This window comes from Muntiacus reevesi, chromosome 5, assembly GCF_963930625.1.
Source record: "Muntiacus reevesi chromosome 5, mMunRee1.1, whole genome shotgun sequence".
NCBI lineage: Eukaryota > Metazoa > Chordata > Mammalia > Artiodactyla > Cervidae > Muntiacus > Muntiacus reevesi.
The window spans coordinates 98,321,464-98,338,670 of record NC_089253.1 but is presented as its reverse complement, the minus strand read 5'-3'; the positions used below and the strand labels follow the sequence as shown (position 1 = coordinate 98,338,670).

General features: G+C 47.9%; 1 protein-coding gene across 1 annotated transcript in view; it reads left to right on the top strand.

Annotated features, from left to right (window-relative positions):
• KAZN (kazrin, periplakin interacting protein) overlaps nucleotides 1-14,559 on the top strand; it is a 963,882-nt gene extending 949,323 nt beyond the window's left edge. The window contains exons 15-16 of the mRNA XM_065936048.1: nucleotides 9,142-9,256; nucleotides 11,055-14,559. Coding sequence (XP_065792120.1) covers nucleotides 9,142-9,256; nucleotides 11,055-11,219 — 280 coding nt within the window. The 3' untranslated portion in view covers nucleotides 11,220-14,559. The remainder of the gene's footprint in view (nucleotides 1-9,141; nucleotides 9,257-11,054) is intronic.
• The last annotated feature ends 2,648 nt before the right edge of the window (nucleotides 14,560-17,207 follow it).

Here is a 17,207-nt window from a genome sequence, read left to right as displayed (position 1 = left end):
TTCTGGGCATTCATTGGAAGGACTGATGCTGAAGCTGAAATTCCAATACTTTGGCCACCTCATGCGAAGAGTTGACTCATTGGAAAAGACCCTGATGCTGGGAGGGGTTGGGGGCAGGAGGAGAAGGGGACGACAGAGGATGAGATGGCTGGATGGCATCACCGACTCGATGGGCCTGAGTTTGAGTAAACTCCGGGAGTTGGTGATGAACAGGGAGGCCTGGCATGCTGGGATTCATGGGGTTGCAAAGTAACACCACTGAGCAACTGAACTGAACTGAACTGAACTGAAGAGGTTTAGATGGTCATTCCAGGTAGGGCTGGCATGGGAACAAAGGTTTGGAGACAGGGGCAGGCGTGTTAGTGGTGTTTACCATCCAGGTGAGCAGACCATGTCAGCCCTTCTACCCCAGTCTCTTCATCTGAAAAGTGATCATGGAATAAACACCTGAGCAGATAAACTAGGCCCCTCCCAGTGGACTGTCTCCTTATGATGTGCTTAGGGTTAGATGACCATTTATTGAGCACATGCTGTGTGCACAATTCCATTCTCATAACAATACTAAGCAATCAGTTTCACAGTCTCTTTTTTATAGATGGAGAAACTTGTTTAAAGGGCCCAAGGTACTTTCCTAAGGTCAAACAACTAGTAAGTGGCAGAGTCCAGATTTGTCCTTTATTCTATTAATATGGTATATCATGTTGATTTCAACCTTGCATTCCAAGGATAAATCCCAATTGGTCGTGGTGGTCATGGTGTATAATCTTTTTATATGTTGCTGGATTAGGTTTACTAGTATTTTGAGGAAGAATTCTGTATTCATATTTACAAGGAGTATTGATCTGTAGTTTCCTTGTGATATTTTTGTCCAGTTTTGGTATCAGAGTAATACTGGCCTCATAAAATGAGTTGGAAAGTTTTCCCTCCTCCCCTGTGTTTTGGAAGAGTTTATAAAGTATTGATGTTCATTGTTCTTTAAACATTTGGTAAGACTCATCAATAAAGCCATCTGATCCTAGGCTTTTCTTTGTGGTAAGGTGTTTTTTTTTTTAATTATTACTGATCCAATGTCTTTACACCTTGTAGATCTGTTTAGATTTTCTGTTTCTTCTGGAGTCAGTTTTGGTAGTTTACATCTTTTCTTTTAAGATCTTAAATTTTTTTTAATGGAAATACAGTTGATTTACAATATTGTATATTAGTTTCAGGTGTACACCACAGTGATTCATGTATATAAGTATATTCCTTTTTAGATTCCTTCCCCTTATAGATTATTACAAAATATTGAGTATAGTTCCCTGTGCTATAAAGTAGGACCTTGTTGGTTATCTATTTTGTATAGTAGTGTGTATAGTTTATATCTTTCTGAGTTTGTTTCATTTAGGTTAGCTAATTTGTTAGTGTATACAATTGATCATGTGATCATTTTCTTGTAATCCCTCTTATTTATGTAAAGTTATCCCCTCTTTCAGGCTTCTCAGGTGGCACTAGTGGTAAAGAACCCATCTACCAATGCAGGAGACATAAGAGACATGGGTTCCATCCCTGGGTCAGGAAGATCCCCTGGATGAAGGCATGGCAACGCACTCTAGTATCTTTCCTGGAAAATCATATGGACAGAGGAGCCTGGCAGGCTACAGTCCATAGGGTCTCACAGAGTCAAACATGACTGAAGCGACTTAGCATGCATGCGTCCCCTCTCTCATTCCTAGTTCTAGTAATTTGAGTCATCACTCTTAACTCTTGGTCAGTCTAGATAAGGTTAGTTTGTTTTGTTAACAGATGCCAGATTTGAGGGCTTCCCAGTGGTGCTAGTGGTAAAGAACCTGCCTGTCAGTGCAGGAGACACAGGGTCAATCCCTGGATCAGAAAGATCCCCTGGAGAAGGAAATGGCAACCCATTTCAGCATTCTTGCCTGAATCCCACAGACAGACTACTGTCCATAAGGTCACAAAGTGTTGGACATGACTGAAGCAACTTAGTACACCAGTTTCAAACTGAGGCTCTATGCGTCAGGCCTGAGGACTCAATCCCCAAACTACATGGGGCCTCAGAGAGCAGCCGAGTCACACCCCATGTTATGCAGGTAGAACAAAATTATGCATCTGCCACAAGGTCCAGGTGCCCTGGGCTGCCCTCCCCCAACTGCAGGCGCATACCCAAGCAGTTCTCATAGACCCTGCAAGCAGAATCATCAGTGCTCTTGTGAACTGCAGATTCCCGCATCCCTTACTCAGATCTGCAGGACCAGTATCTGCTGGCAGAGCCCAGGAATCTACATTTTCAACATTTTAAGCATGCTTAGGTGGTTTTTATGACAAGCACCCTATCCTTAGCTGGTAAAGAATCCGCCTGCAGTGTGGGAGACCTGGGTTCAATCCCTGGATTGGGAAGACCCCCTGGAGAAGGGAAAGGCTACCCACTCCAGTCTTCTGGCCTGGAGAATTCCATGGACTGTATTGTCCATGGGTCTCAAAGAGTTGGACATGACTGAGCGGCTTTCACTTTCACCCTATTCTATGAGCCATGAATCATTAGGAAAAAAGTTTTTCGCCTCAGAATTTTCCACTTTCCTTCTGGAGCCCTGTAATCTGTAACAAGCTTAAGATATTTTGAGCCCTGGAGGGGTAGGTAGGTCTAGCTAAACGTTAGCCATGTGACTAATTCATTAGCATTCATGTGATGCTTAAACCCTTGACCCCCGCCCCGAGGTATCTAAGATTAGTGGGTGAACACTAGTGGAGTTTCGGGGCAGGGGGCACAGGTAGGGTGGGCTCTTAGGTTGTTGGGAGGTCAGAGGCTCTGTCAAGAACTAGATGAAGGCAGATCTCCTGATATCAGGATGAAGAAGAGGGCAATTGACTCAGTTCAGGCTCCTCATTTTACCTCTGAGGAATCTGAGGCTGCTCAGGCAGGGAGCTAGGAGGACCAGACCTCAAGCTGGTCTCCCTGTTATGACCTCTTTCCTTGACGCTGCTTCTCTCCGTGAGTCGACATCGTGGCCGATGACTCCAAGTCTCCATGTGGGATTTTGGAACCTCATGGCCCTTTGCTGAGCCCCTGCCATGGGCCAGGGGAGCAGACTTGCAGCTGGCTGGGGGGAGACAAACTCCATGAGTTTCTAAGAAATTTTAGAGCCCACTTCTGTCAGTACAAGAGTCCCCAGCTAAACCAAACACCAGGAAAATAGTGATCCGCAGGCAGGTGATGAGACATTTAGGAAGGTCTGATGGGTTTATGTTAACCAAGATCTATGGGCTTGCCCAGGACATCTCATGGTCTCAGCATCTCATCCTGTCTATTGCTTTCTTGTTCCTTTTCCTTCTTTGTTGCTGAGAGAAGGGCAGAGCAGCTTTCCAGAGAAAGGGCAGGGCATCTGGTGCTGGTCTTTTGGGGTGAGTCCTCCCAGAATGATCAGATTGAGTGGAGAGATTCCAGTTTGAGAAAACATACTGAACCCATTGAAACAGAGATTAGGACTCCATCCAGAACTAAATCGCAGGCTGGGTGGACCAGGGTGATGGTCAACACAACAACCCTTCACATTGATATCAGATGTCATCCTCAACAAAGTGCTGTCACATCCCTTGTTTCACTCACTCCTCCTCATGAAGGAAGCTGAGTGAGAAGGAATCATTGCCTCCTTTGATGAATAGGGAAATGGGCTTCAGAGAGGTGCTGTGACCTGCTCATGACTAGACAGGAGTCCGTGGCAGTGCTGTAATCTATCAACCTCTGACCCTCCACCACACTTGGAAGCCTGGAGAGGGGCTAATGATTGCCTGATTCTACTCCCCAAGGAGATGTGACTCTTGATCACATCTTTGACCCCACATTACCCAGTCTATGTGATGCCTATAGTCACAGGAGGTAGTCAGTTCAAAGCATCTAGGGAGATAATAGTCACCATGTGTTAATGTCCCATGACCAGGGAGACAGGAAATATTAGCACCCAGCCCTCCTCCTGGAAAGGCACATTTACCTGGAGTTTATAGGTTCCCATTTGACATCATCTTCTCCAGCCTCCTCTCATTGCCATGACAACCATATAACCAAAGGCATCAAGGTAGAGCAGTTTCTGACATCTCATGATGTCTGCTTTGACACACAATGACTTCTTATTCTTTTGGTAAACAATGATTCATTACCAACTCTGTCACAAGACTGTGCTTAAGTTAAAGAAACAGAGAATTTTTTTTTTAAAGAGAGAGAAATAAACCAGTGGACCAAAAGGATGCAGGAGGTAGCCATGCTATTTCAAAGGCATTCACTGGAGCATCACAGGAGCCAGAAGAAAAGCCTGGATGAAAATGCATGACTATCTCTAGCACTTGCCTGAAGGACAGTATATTCTGTCACTAACACAAGGTCAGAGCCAAGGGGGATTCATTCATTTGGCCTGAGAAGAGTGGGCTTTAGGCCTCTGAATCTTTAGGCCTCAGACAAGCTTTGCATCTCTCTTGTAAATACCCCTTCCCATCCTGTGGTCTTATGACCCACGGCCCCAAAAAGTATGCCTTTATATGTCCAAGGATGCAACAGTCAGCCAGCATCTCCCTCCCTTCTGTCCTCCTTCCCCCTCCAGATGCAGTTATAAGGTGAGGTTATCAAACTACCATAACCATTTGCTGAGCTGTGCCATGGGCCAAGCTCAGAACCTAGCACGTTGTCACTACCTTCTGGAGGTGGGTGCATGAGCCCCATTTCACAGATGAGGAAACTGAGGTACTGTAGGAAGATTACACATCTTGCCTAGGGCTGTTAGCTGATAAAATCCGGGGAGATGGGATTCAAAGCACCACACTTTGCTGCTTCCCTGAAGGATAGGAAGAGTGGTCAGAACAACAGAGGAACTGCCGGGCAGTGGTTTCACTGCCCCTGGGCCCTCCCAGGGAACTTTGTTTTTCTTTAGATCAGTCTTCAATTGAAACAGAAGTTTACTAGTGGCTCAGAAATTGGGCACATTCAAGGTGGAATAGCTAGATCCAGAAATTCTTGGTTAATAAGTCTCTTTCTGATTATTGGGTGTTTCCCTTTTTTCCCCCATTTTTTAAACTGAGACTTTATTTTCTTGGGTTCCAAAACCACTGCAGATGGTGACTGCAGCCATGAAATTAAAAGATGCTTGCTCTTTGGAAGAAAAGCTATGACCAACCTAAGCAGCATATTTAAAAGCAGAGATATTACGTTGCCAACAAAGGTGTGTCTAGTCAAAGCTATGGTTTTTCCAGTAGTCATGTATGGAGGTCAGAGTCAGACCATAAAGAAGGCTGAGCACCGAAAACTGATGCTTTTAAACTATGGTGTTGGAGAAGACTCTTAAGAGTCCCTTGGTCTGCAAGGAGATCAAACCAGTCAATTGTAAAGGAAATCAGTCTTGAATATTCATTGGAAGGACTGATGCTAAAGCTGAAACTCAGTACTTTGACCACCTGATGCAAAGAGCCGACTCATTAGAAGAGATCCTGATGCTGGGAAAGATTGAAGGCGGGAGGAGAAGGGGACGACAGAGGATGAAATGGTTGAATGGCATCACTGTCTCAATGGACATGAATTTGAACAAGCTCTGGGAGATGGTGATGGACAGGGAAGCCTGGCATACTGCACTCCATGGGATCACAAAGAGTCAGACACAACTGAGCGACTGAAGAGATAGTTGCTTTACAGTGTTGTGTATAATGAAGTGGATCTGCTATATTGAGCCTCCATCCCTGAGTGTGACTGGTGAGGCAAAGTGAACGCAGTGCCTGAAGCAGAGATGCCCTATGATAACTAACAGTTCATGTGACCTGACCTCCCAGGAGCGCTGGAGTGTCTCAGTGAAGCAGTTTCCTCTTCAGTTAGTTACATGGGGCTCCACTTTCTGTCACTTTGCTCCAGTTTTCTCATTAGCGTTTCTGCGGAGAGTGATTTCATTATGAACTCAGACAGACACAACTCCCAAGCCCAGAGAGTAAGAGGCCTTGTCACAGCTCTAACTCTGGGGCTGGCATGTGGCCCCGGTCTGAGAGATCCCAGCAGCAGGCAAAGGGGAATAGTCCTAGGCTACCCGCAGATCACCAGAACTGGAGTGGGAGGAGGCAGACTGAGATTTGGGGGTACCCACGGGAAAGTGGGGTTTATAATATTCTGCCCCACCCCACCCCGGATGACCACTGAAGTGTGAGCCCAGGCCCTGGGGTGGCCAGTGCCTGCAACCGTGGTCCTCTGTAAGGAGAGGGTATGGCAGGGCCTTTGGGGCTGAATCCTGGCTTCTCCTCCATCATCTGAGGTTTTTCAGTTCCCTCATCTTGAAAGGGGACCAGTCATTCCTCCTGAACCCTGGGGAAAGTTCAGGAGCTATCACACAGGAAGGACCTGGCGTCATGCCCAGCACACAGTAGGCGACCAATTAAGACTCTGTCCTCCCCTACTCCACTCGTCTCCACCTAAGCATCTTGCACCTCGTGGGCCTCGTAAACCCTCGTTTAATTGGGTGAGACTCAGCGCTCAGGCTGCCCAGCTGGCAGAGTCTGATTCTCCCCCGCCACCTCCTACCTGCACGGGATGCCTTTTCAGTGCCCCAGACACCCTCTGTGTTGACTCAAGAAATTGCACGGAGATGCTCTGTCTTCCAGAAACTTCCCTCATTAAAGCGTATCTTTCCAGCATTCCACTCCCTCAAGGTTTGACGAAGAGACTAGGAATACTCAATAAGCCATTTCAAGCCTCCATGGGCCATAGCCTTGCACTTGACCTAGTCCCTGCAGCATCTGCGTTTTAACCCAAAGGAGGAACAGGGTAGGATTTTAGTCGCTGTGGAAAAGCAAGAGGAAAGCTGTTTTAGCATACTGCGGGCAGCAACTGCCCCATGCTCCTCTGTCTACACCACAAAGATGCCACTTTCTGCCCAGGGGATGGTCTGTTAAGACCAGAACTGAGTACTGGGCTCCACTGTACAGATGAGGAAACTGAGACCCAGCCAGGGAATCAACTCACACAAGGGCACAGCTAGGGGATGTGCAGTGCCTTGAGTGGGGACTCAAGTCAGGTCTGTACCCCTCAATGCCTGTGTGGGTCACAGCAATTACTCATGATATGCAGCCCCTTCTCAGCATTTTATATGTGTCCTCTCATTTAATCCTCCAGTGACTTTATAAGAGAAAGGTTGTTATTAACCCCACTTCACAGAGGACACAGCTCAAGGGACATGACTGCTAAGGGGGTGGAGCCAGGCCACTGCTGTGGAGTCCACAGTCTTACACTGACCCCCAAGGAGGGAAGAAAAAAAAGGTCTAGATCTTGTTCCTAGAAGTTCAAATTCAAGTTCCATCCCTGCCACTGTGTATCTTGTATATCCTTGTATAAGACACACATCCCGTCTGAACTCCCATCTCTTTTTCAGTGAAAACCAAAGAAGGGACTCTGGAGTTCTCCCAAGCTCATGGAATGGCTAATATTCCATAAATTGGGAATGGGGGGTTAATGTCCTTCTCACCAGACAGCAAACGGAGTTGGCCGTGCAAGTTTAGATTGTCATGGCTTCTGTAGTTTGAACAGCTTCCCCGCTAGACCCAGGGCGTTCCATCCCCAGGAGGAAGAGAGGGGAGGGGTATCAGTGAATATGTCGGTCCCTGACCCATCACAGAGCCAGAACCTCCCTGTGCTGGGGATGCCCTGGCACCTGGGGACCCGAGAACTCTGCTTCATCTGCCATCCAGCAGCCAGTGTGGGTCCCTGCATGACACCCTCCCCTCCCTTGAACTTTCTCAGCAGAAGTTCCCCCACAAGAAGCAGAGCATCTCTGAGGCAGGTGTTAGAAAGTTCATTTCTCTTCATGTGTCTTCCATGGTGGCCTGAGCCAAGCCTCACTGCTCCTGCGAAGCCAATTCCTGACCGCCCATCAGCCAGAGCCAATTCCTCTGTCATTAAAGTTATAACTGTTAATTTGAATTATTATCATTGTAGCCATTTACTAGATGCTCAGCTCAGCTCCAAAGTACTTTTTAACTAACCTTCACAATCACTTGATGAAGTCGGCTCTAATACCTTCTCCACCTGGCAGCTGAAGAAACCCAGCTTTTGAGAGACAAAGCGATGAGTTCAAGGTCACACAGCCAGTAAAGAGAAAACCCAGGATTTCAATGCAGCTAAAGCCTCAAGGAAGATAACTGAACATTAGTGTCTTGGGATTGGCGAGGTTGAAAGGAGAGGTGTGGAAGACTCTGCCCTAGCTGGGGAGAACCCTGCAGGCAAAGAAAGGACAGGAGCCCCAGGGACACTGAGGTTCACCCAGAATCTAAAAGAGAAGAAAGGCAGGTGGGAGGACTAAGTTCCAAACTCCTGGCTCTGAACCAAGTTTTTGCCCCAACTCCGTATCCCATACACACTAGCCCTGAGATTCTAACACAGGCCTCAGTAAACTTCTCCCATGAAAGGCCAGGCAGTGAAGATGTTAGCACTCGGGAGCCATACGGTCTGGGTCAAAACAGATTTGATAGCAAAAAAGCAAGTGTAGACAACGTGCAAACAAATGGACTAGGTTTCAATAAAACTTTATTTACAAAATCCGTCAGCTGGCTGCATTCGGCCACTGGCTGTAGTTCACCAAGTCCTAGTCTAACAAACCTTTGATGCTTTTATACAGGGAAGGGGGTGATGGGGGAAACTTCAGACAATGAGTCAGTGGGGGACACAGATTTCAAATGCAAAGTGGGGGAAACTTTCCTGATGTTTCTCAAGCTACACCTAGTGAGCTGGAATGTGGGGCTTCTCCCATCATGACTTGCCTCTCCTGATAGGGTTTGCAGGGTTCTGGGGGCTGAAGAGAGACTTTGGGAGTCTCTGAGACCCCAAAGTTCAAATCTTGGCTCTGCAAGATTTGCTCACACACTCCAAGCTGTGTGACCCTGGGCAGATTGCTTAGCCTCTCTGTGCCCCTTTTTCTCCAGCAGAGATGGAAGCTGGACCTCTAGTATGCTGTGAGGATTATGTTTGTAAAGTGCTTAGCACAGTGGTGGCACATAAGAGGTACTAAGTGAACCGCAGTTGTGATCATTGTGACCAGTGTGAGTGACTGTCTATGTCTCTGGGTCGCAGTAGCTGACCCCACCTTGGCCCATCATCTCGGCCACACTGACTTGCAATGGGTGTCTCCCCAGCTGCACAGGCATCCGGGAAGCTGAGCGATTTGGAACACCCCCTGGGAGGGCCTCCAGCATCACCCGGGCAGGGAAGGAGGAGAACAGCGGTGGGATCAAGTACAAGGCTGGCCGGGTAGGTCACTCCATGTATTTTCCTGGGGGTCCTGCAGCCTTTGTGTTGTCTGGGCCCATGTTACCCTTTTCCAGTTCCCCCTGTGGAGCAGTGTTGATGGACCAGGTCACACGCACAGCTGGGAGGAGGGCCCTGGAAGCCACCTTCAGGGGCACGCATGATGGTTAAGACACACTCAGCCCTGTGGGGCTTTTGGCACTGTATCTCAAAGTGCAGACTCACCTGGGCAGCTGCTTAACGTGTAGACTCCAGGACCCACCTGGGCCTCCTGACACTAGGGCCTCTGGGGCGAGGGGGACCTGCATGCTGCTGGCCTGCCCAGAGGGTTCCAATGCACCCCAAACTCTAAGGGCCTTAGATTTGGAACTCCAGTGGCCTGAACAAGAGCAGCAGATGAGCCTCTGGTGCATGAGACCATGCGCAGTTTGGCCTCAGAGCGACACAGATTCTTAAATGGAGGTGTGTGTGTAGACACAGACAGCAGAAGTGGGTAATTCAAAATTCTTCCATTCATTCAGCTGACAGTTCTGGGTACTAAGTGCGTCCCAGACATGTCCTGAGCGTGGGCGATAAGCATGGATAAATAACCATCTTCACTGTTAAGATGCTTTCAGTATAGATATATATTCCCACTTGGGGGTCCTATCACCCCCAAAGTGGTCAGAATTGGTTCTCAGTGGGGAGGACGCAGAAAGTCTTGCTCTTTTTATGTATAAAGCACAGATATACACATGGCACATATACACATGCACAGAGACCCTGTGGTATGAAAATTTCATGGTGGGGGTGTGATTAGGGAAAAAATATGCTAAAGGTCATCTTTTTAAAGGGGACAATAATGGGAAAAAAGGTTAAGAAACACTGGTCTGGAAGAAAGGCAGAAATAAATAAATAATTACACAGCACTGTCACGACTACTCCAATAGACATCTGTTCAAAATAAGAGAGAAATATTTACTGCGGGTCCACCGTGTCTGATAAGAATAGCTTCTCACTGCCAGTGCCTTGAGGCTTCCCATGTGGCTCAGTGGGAAAGAGCCCGCCTGCCAATGCAGGAAACACAGGCTGGATCCCTGGGTCAGGAAGATCCCCTGGGAGAGGAAATGGCAACCCACTCCAGTATTCATGCCTGGAGAATCCCATGGACAGAGGAGCCTGGCGGGCTACAGTTCATAGGGTTGCAAAGAGTTGGACACGACTGAGCTTGCACACATGGCGTGGCCAGAACCTTGCTATGTGCTTCCCAGGTGGGATTTCAACTCTTTGCAAAAACTCTGAGAGAAAGGAATTACTAGTTCTATTGTGTAGCTGAGAACACTGAAGCTTAGAGAGAGGGCGGGTGACTTGTCTAAGGTCACACAGCTGGGATCAGGCAGAGCAGGGATCCAAACCCCAGTTTCTGAGTCACCAAAACCCACACTTTTTCTGCCACATCTAGAATATTTCTTCTTGACCTGGGAATGCAGTCAGTCCTCATACCCGCACATTCTCACCTCTCATCCTGCTGAGGAGGAAGAGAGAAACTTTGATGGATAATCAGAAAGACTATACTTGTCCTCATTCTCGGCAATCAACTGGGTCCTTCAGGTTGGGGACACAACATAAGGTTAACTCACAAAAACCTCCTCTCAGTCTCCCTGAGCAATGGAGTGTTATTACTCATAGAAGTAGCACAGAGTGGTTAGGTAAGTAACTCAAGGACACACAGCAATTGGAGACACCACATTTCCCAGATCCAAGAACATTCAATTCTTTTTTCTCTTCTTCCTATTCTTTGTTCTCCTTCCTCTCTTCTCAGCTGCCCCTGGGAAAGATAGGAAGGGGCTTCAGCAACAAAGACCCTGATTTCCATGATGACTATGGCTCTCTTCAAAATGAAGATTGCGGAGACGAGGACTCCCAGGGCAGGCCAGAGCAGTGCCGTCTGGAGGGCTACAATGGCCTAGAGGTCACCAACGTGTAAGGAGCAGATGCTCCACCAGACCCAACACGGAGAGGCCCGGGGAGGAAGGACATCCCGGGACCGTCACCACTGTACATAGTCATCTCAGCTTGAGGATGCTCCTCTGGTCCCTGGAAATCTCAGCAGACTGCTGTGACTTTGAATGGGATCCCCACGGAATGAGGGGGCACCAGCCTGCCTGCCTAGAGTGGACTGAAGATTTTCCTGCTCCCTGGAAGAAGACTAGCCCGAAGGACCAATCAGGGTGCCCAGCACCTCCATTATCAAGGCTCCACCACTGAGTGACTCAGCCACTGAGCAGTCCAAGTGATCCTGGGAGCCTTGAACTAAGCCTCCTGGGTATAAAGAAGCACAGGGTTCCCCAAGATACCACCCCAAGAGGAGCAGGTAGGACTCTAGCAAGATACACAGAGCCCAGTGGTGACAATTCCAGGAGCTTGCAAAGCTGGGGGCTCACCATCCTCATGTGGACCCTTCCAGCCAGCCTGGTGGTGGTCTCAGCTCCCACATACATGCCCTCCATGACCGAGAACTTAGCTTCTGACTTGGGTCATTGAATCTCCCTTGGGAGAATGCAAAACAGGAAGGTCCTTCAAATCTTAAAAGCCTTGTGTCATGTCAGTGTGGATGTGTTGAAGGGCTACCCGGCCCCTCCCCTGGGGAGGGATGGCGATGATCCCTGTAGAGGGGGCGCTGAGCAGCAGCCTTCCTAGGAAGCGTGGATACCCCATCATCTGGATGAAGGACATCGTGTCAACAAGACTGGGGATGACTGAGTTCGGTCTGTGACAACTTGTCCCAAGTGTGTGACCGTAGAGCAGGGAAATGCTTGTCGTTGTGCACCCAACAGACCTTGTCACCTGACACACAGGTGTGCTCACCACTGCCCTAACGGAGCTGAGTCCCACCAGTCACTAAGGTGATGGAGAGGACCCCCAGCCTTCTTCTTGACTCTGCTGCTGTTTTGCTGTGTGGCTTATTCCCAGTGGCCTCACCTCTCTGTGCCTCAGCATCTTCATCTACAACACTTCTGGTTCCCTCCTGGGAATGTTGTGAGGATTAACACTTGCTAACGTCTGTAACATTTGGTACCCTCTCAGGAGACAGGTGGGAAGTTATGGGGTCTGGGATGGGTGTCTCATTTCCCATTTACAACACAGAATTGACACTGTACTCATTCTCTCCAGCTGTTTTGGTTGGAGCAATATGCACAAGGAGGGCAAGGCATGTTTAACATGCAAGCTCTCTAGGACCCCCATATGGCTGGACCCCCAAAAGAGGAAAATCCCACAGCCCTTGAAAACCAGTTTGATTCCTGTGTTCAGACTTGAATTCATTGACCTCATTACTGAAAAATGATTAGGGATAGATAGCCAGTATTGGGGTTCCACTTACACTTTGGTTATCAAAGCACATGATTCATTTGGAACCACGATGCTCGACTTCCAATGAGGCCTTTGGCACCGCCAGTCTATAAAAGGTTGGAATTTCCAAGACTGGAAGCAGGGGTCGGCCTCCAAGAACCCTTAAAGCACCTGTTCTTCAACTCAATGAATGATTTCCCCTCAAGGAAAAAGCACAAACCTAGGCCCCCGATGAGTTTAAGAATTCCTCCTCCCTGAGGCTGAAGACCATTATATTCTAAACTTGACACAAGCACAGCTTTTCTCAACACTTAAAACCAAATGCCTACTTGGTAGACAGGCCATGCCCGCTCTGGTCTGAACTTTTGACCTCCTAGGGACACATGTCTGATTCCTGGGCCCAAGGAGTGAGGCTCTGGAACCTGACTTGGCTTTGCTGAGGCTCCAAACCCAGTATCTTTATGACATTCAGCCACACACGTGGGGTTTGAGGCTGCAGTGCCCACAGCCCAGAGAGGGGAGTAAAACCTCCCTCTAACCTGACGCCACAGGTCACTCCCAGGCCAGCATCCAGGCTGGGTGACCGGGGGCGCCAGGGTCTGCCTCTCAGGAAGCAGCAAACCTGAACGGCAGTTTTTCTCACAAGGTGAGCAGGAACGGCAGATAGGGAGGTGCCTGAATGCAGGTCTGATTATATGAAACCAATGCATTGTTCCACAACTCAATCCCATTGGGGACAAGATGGGCAAGTGGACAATTGGGGCGGGTCACTGGAAGGAATGGCATTGCCCGAAACATTCTCAGCATTCGGCTAGCAGGTCTGGGGCAATATGGGTGACCTCGAATGCACCTTTTGGTCCAAATGATGCTCTAAGTTCACGTTCTCACTTGCTCAATTCTCTGTATCCCTGGCAGTCAGGTGAGCATTTGGAACTGACTTTTCAACATGAGGATGGGTTGACTGATAAATGAACAAGCTCCACACAGTTGAATCATGAAAGCTCTGTCTGTGGGAAAAATCCTAAATGTCAACTCTACTACAAGGGCAAGCAAGAAGAGCAGGGCATGTGGACTCGGCACAGAGGTTCTGATAGCTGGCTAGCAAAGGTTGGCAGTGTGGCCACCCATGGAACATTGGCCACATCCTGTCCAAACAGCCTGGGTCATGGTCTTGGTCCTTAAAGGGTGGTGACATGACATCTGGACCTGGGAACCATATGCATGTGCTTCTCTGAGAGGTGATGCCACCTGTGCTCATGGGTGCTGGCCCTATCCAAAGAGACAGTTGCTGCCAGAGGTTGGGGAGAACCAGGGTAGGCAGAGACACTCCATATTTCTCCTAGTAGCTGGGGGCTGGAGCCATAAGAAGGCTCAGCTTTCCATCCCTGCGCGCCTCTGAAAGGCTCCCTTGTCCTTGGCTGAGCAGGGCCTTTCTCCCAGAAATCTGTCTCACTATTGCAGTCATTGGACCCCAGGGTGCAGGAGACAGGGAGACGCCACAAGAATACCTTGACCAGATGAAGTTGAGGGGAAGGGCTCTCCCCACAGTCCGGACAGCATGGAGGGGGCCTCCGAATAGTGACCCCACATCTTGAGGTCACTGAATGGGGCTGGGTCCAGCAGAATGGGATGATTTGGCAAGATATTCCAAGCTTTGCTCTCCCCCTTCCCATCACAGCCCACATGTTCTGGACACCATCACTTCTGCTCTGTGCTTCGAGATTCCAGTGGGCTCCTGGCAGTTGAGTGGCAAGAAAAAGAAGCCCTGTGCAAAATAGCATCTTCTGACACTAACATCCTTCCCAGCAGTTGGCTGATGAGAAGAATTTCCTGAGCCCTAACACCCCCAGGAGTTTGTGGCTGCAAAGGAAACAAGTTGTCCATGAGCTAGGATGATGTTCCTGACATTTAATTGCTGGCCCTGGCCCCAAATGTCTTCCCAAGAGTGAATTTTAACACTGTAACAATAAATACTACTTCACAGCACTTCATTGATGAGCTGGCCTTTTCATCTGTGTGTTCTCATTCAGTTTTCTCAACAGTCTTTTTGACAGGGGGGTGGGGGGCTGTGAGTGGTGATTAGCCCATTTTATAGATGGAGAAACTAAGGCTAAGGTTGAGAGGCTTGTCCAGCTCCATAAAGCTAAGACATTACAGAGTAGGACTCAAACTCAGTCACCCACCTCCAAATCCTGGACTTGTTCCTCCCCGCTGAACATCCCTACCCCCACCTGCCAGCATAGGACTTACCTAGGTCTGAGGAGGCCTTACAAATAGCTGTGAAAAGACGGGAAGCAAAAAGCAAATGAGAAAAGGGAAGATATACCCATTTGAATGCAGAATTCCAAAGAATAGCAAGGAGAAATAAGAAAACCTTCCTCAGTGATCAATGCAAAGAAATAGAGGAAAACAGTAGAATGGGAAAGACTAGAGATCTCTTCAAGAAAATTAGAGATACCAAGGAATATTTCATGCAAGGATGGACTTAATAAAGGACAGAAATGGTAGGGACCTAACGGAAGCAGAAGATATTAAGAAGAGGTGGCAAGAATACACAGAAGAACTGTACAAAAAAGATCTTCATGACCCAGATAATCATGATGATGTGATCACTCACCTAGAGCCAGATATCCTGGAATGTGAAGTCAAGCGGGCCTTAGGAAGCATCACTACAAGCAAAGCTAGTGGAGGTGATGGAATTCCAGTTAAGCTATTTCAAATCTGAGAGATGATGCTGTGAAAGTGCTGCGCTAAATATTCCAGCAAATATGGAAAACTCAGCAGTGGCCCTAAGACTGGAAAAGGTCAGTTTTCATTCCAATCGCAAAGAAAGGCAATGCCAAAGAGTGCTCAAACTACTGCACAATTGCACTCATCTCACACGCTAGTAAAGTAATGCTTAAAATTCTCCAAGCCAGGCTTCAACAATACGTGAACCATGAACTTTCAGATGTTCAAGCTGATTTTAGAAAAGGCAGAGGAACCAGAGATCAAATTGCCAACATCCGCTGGATCATCGAAAAAGCAAGAGAGTTCCAGAAAAACATCTATTTCTACTTTATTGACTGTGCCAAAGCCTTTGACTGTGTGGATCGCAATAAACTGTGGAAAATTCTGAAAGAGATGAGCATACCAGACCACCTGACCTGCCTCTTGAGAAATCTGTATGCAGGTCAGGAAGCAACAGTTAGAACTGGACATGGAACAACAGACTGGTTCCAAATTGGGAAAGGAGTACATCAAGGCTGTATATTGTCACCCTGCTTATTTAACTTATATGCAGAGTACATCATGAGAAACACTGGGCTGGATGAAGCACAAGCTGGAATCAAGATTGCCGGGAGAAATATCAATAACCTCAGATATGCAGATAAAACCACCCTTATGGCAGAAAGTGAAGAGGAACTAAAGAGCCTCTTGATGAAAGTGAAAGAGGAGAGTGAAAAAGTTGGCTTAAAGCTCAACATTCAGAAAACTAAGGTCATGGCATCCGGTCCCATCACTTCATGGCAGATAGATGGGGAAACTGGAAACAGTGTCAGACTTTATTTTGGGGGGCTCCAAAATCACTGCAGATGGTGACTGCAGCCATGAAATTAAAAGATGCTTACTCCTTGGAAGGAAAGTTATGACCAACCTAGACAGCATATTAAAAAGTAGAGACATTACTTTGCCAACAAAGGTCCATCTAGTCAAGGCTATGGTTTTTCCAGTGGTCATGTATGGATGTGAGAGCTGGACTATAAAGAAAGCTGAGTTTCGAAGAATTGATGCTTTTGAACTGTGGTGTTGGAGAAAACTCTTGAGAGTCCCTTGGACTGCAAGGAGATCCAGTCAGTCCATCCTAAAGTATATCAGTCCTGGGTGTTCATTGGAAGGACTGATGTTGAAGCTGAAGCTCCAATACTTTGCCCACCTGACGCGAAGAGCTGACTCATTTGAAAAGACCCTAATGCTGAGAAAGATCGAGGGCAGGAGGAGAAGCAGATGACAGAGGATGAGATGGTTGGATGGCATCATCGACTCGATGGACATGGGTTTGGGTGGACTCCGGGAGTTGGTGACAGACAGGGAGGCCTGGCGTGCTGTGATTCATGGGGTTGCAAAGAGTCGGACACAACTGAGTGACTGAACTGAACTGAACTACGAGGTGGTAGGATTCAAAATGGATGCATTCTGATGCATTCTGGCCTTTTGGGAAAGTCTGGTGCCTCCTGTCAGAGTGCTGCCTTATATCCTGGGGCCCTACTGTCAGGGGGGAAACAAGTCACCACATCCTTGGTATCATTTGCTTTGCTGTGTCCATCCTCCAGGGAATTCATATTTCCAGATGATCAAAATAGATTTTTTTGTGGTTATTTCAGTGGCTCGGGCTGCTACAACATAATACCAGTGACTAGGGGTCTTAAACAACCAACATTCATCCCTCAGGGTTCTAGAGAGTGGGAAGTCCAAGGTCCAGGTGCCAGCCAATTCAGCCAGTGGTGAGCCCTCTCTTCCTGCTTGGCAGATGGTGGCCTTCTCATTACATCTTCATATCTCATGCCCTCACGGACTGGAGGGAGGGAGAGAGGATGCAAACTCTCTGACGTCTCCTCTTCAAGGGCACTAATCCCATCATGAG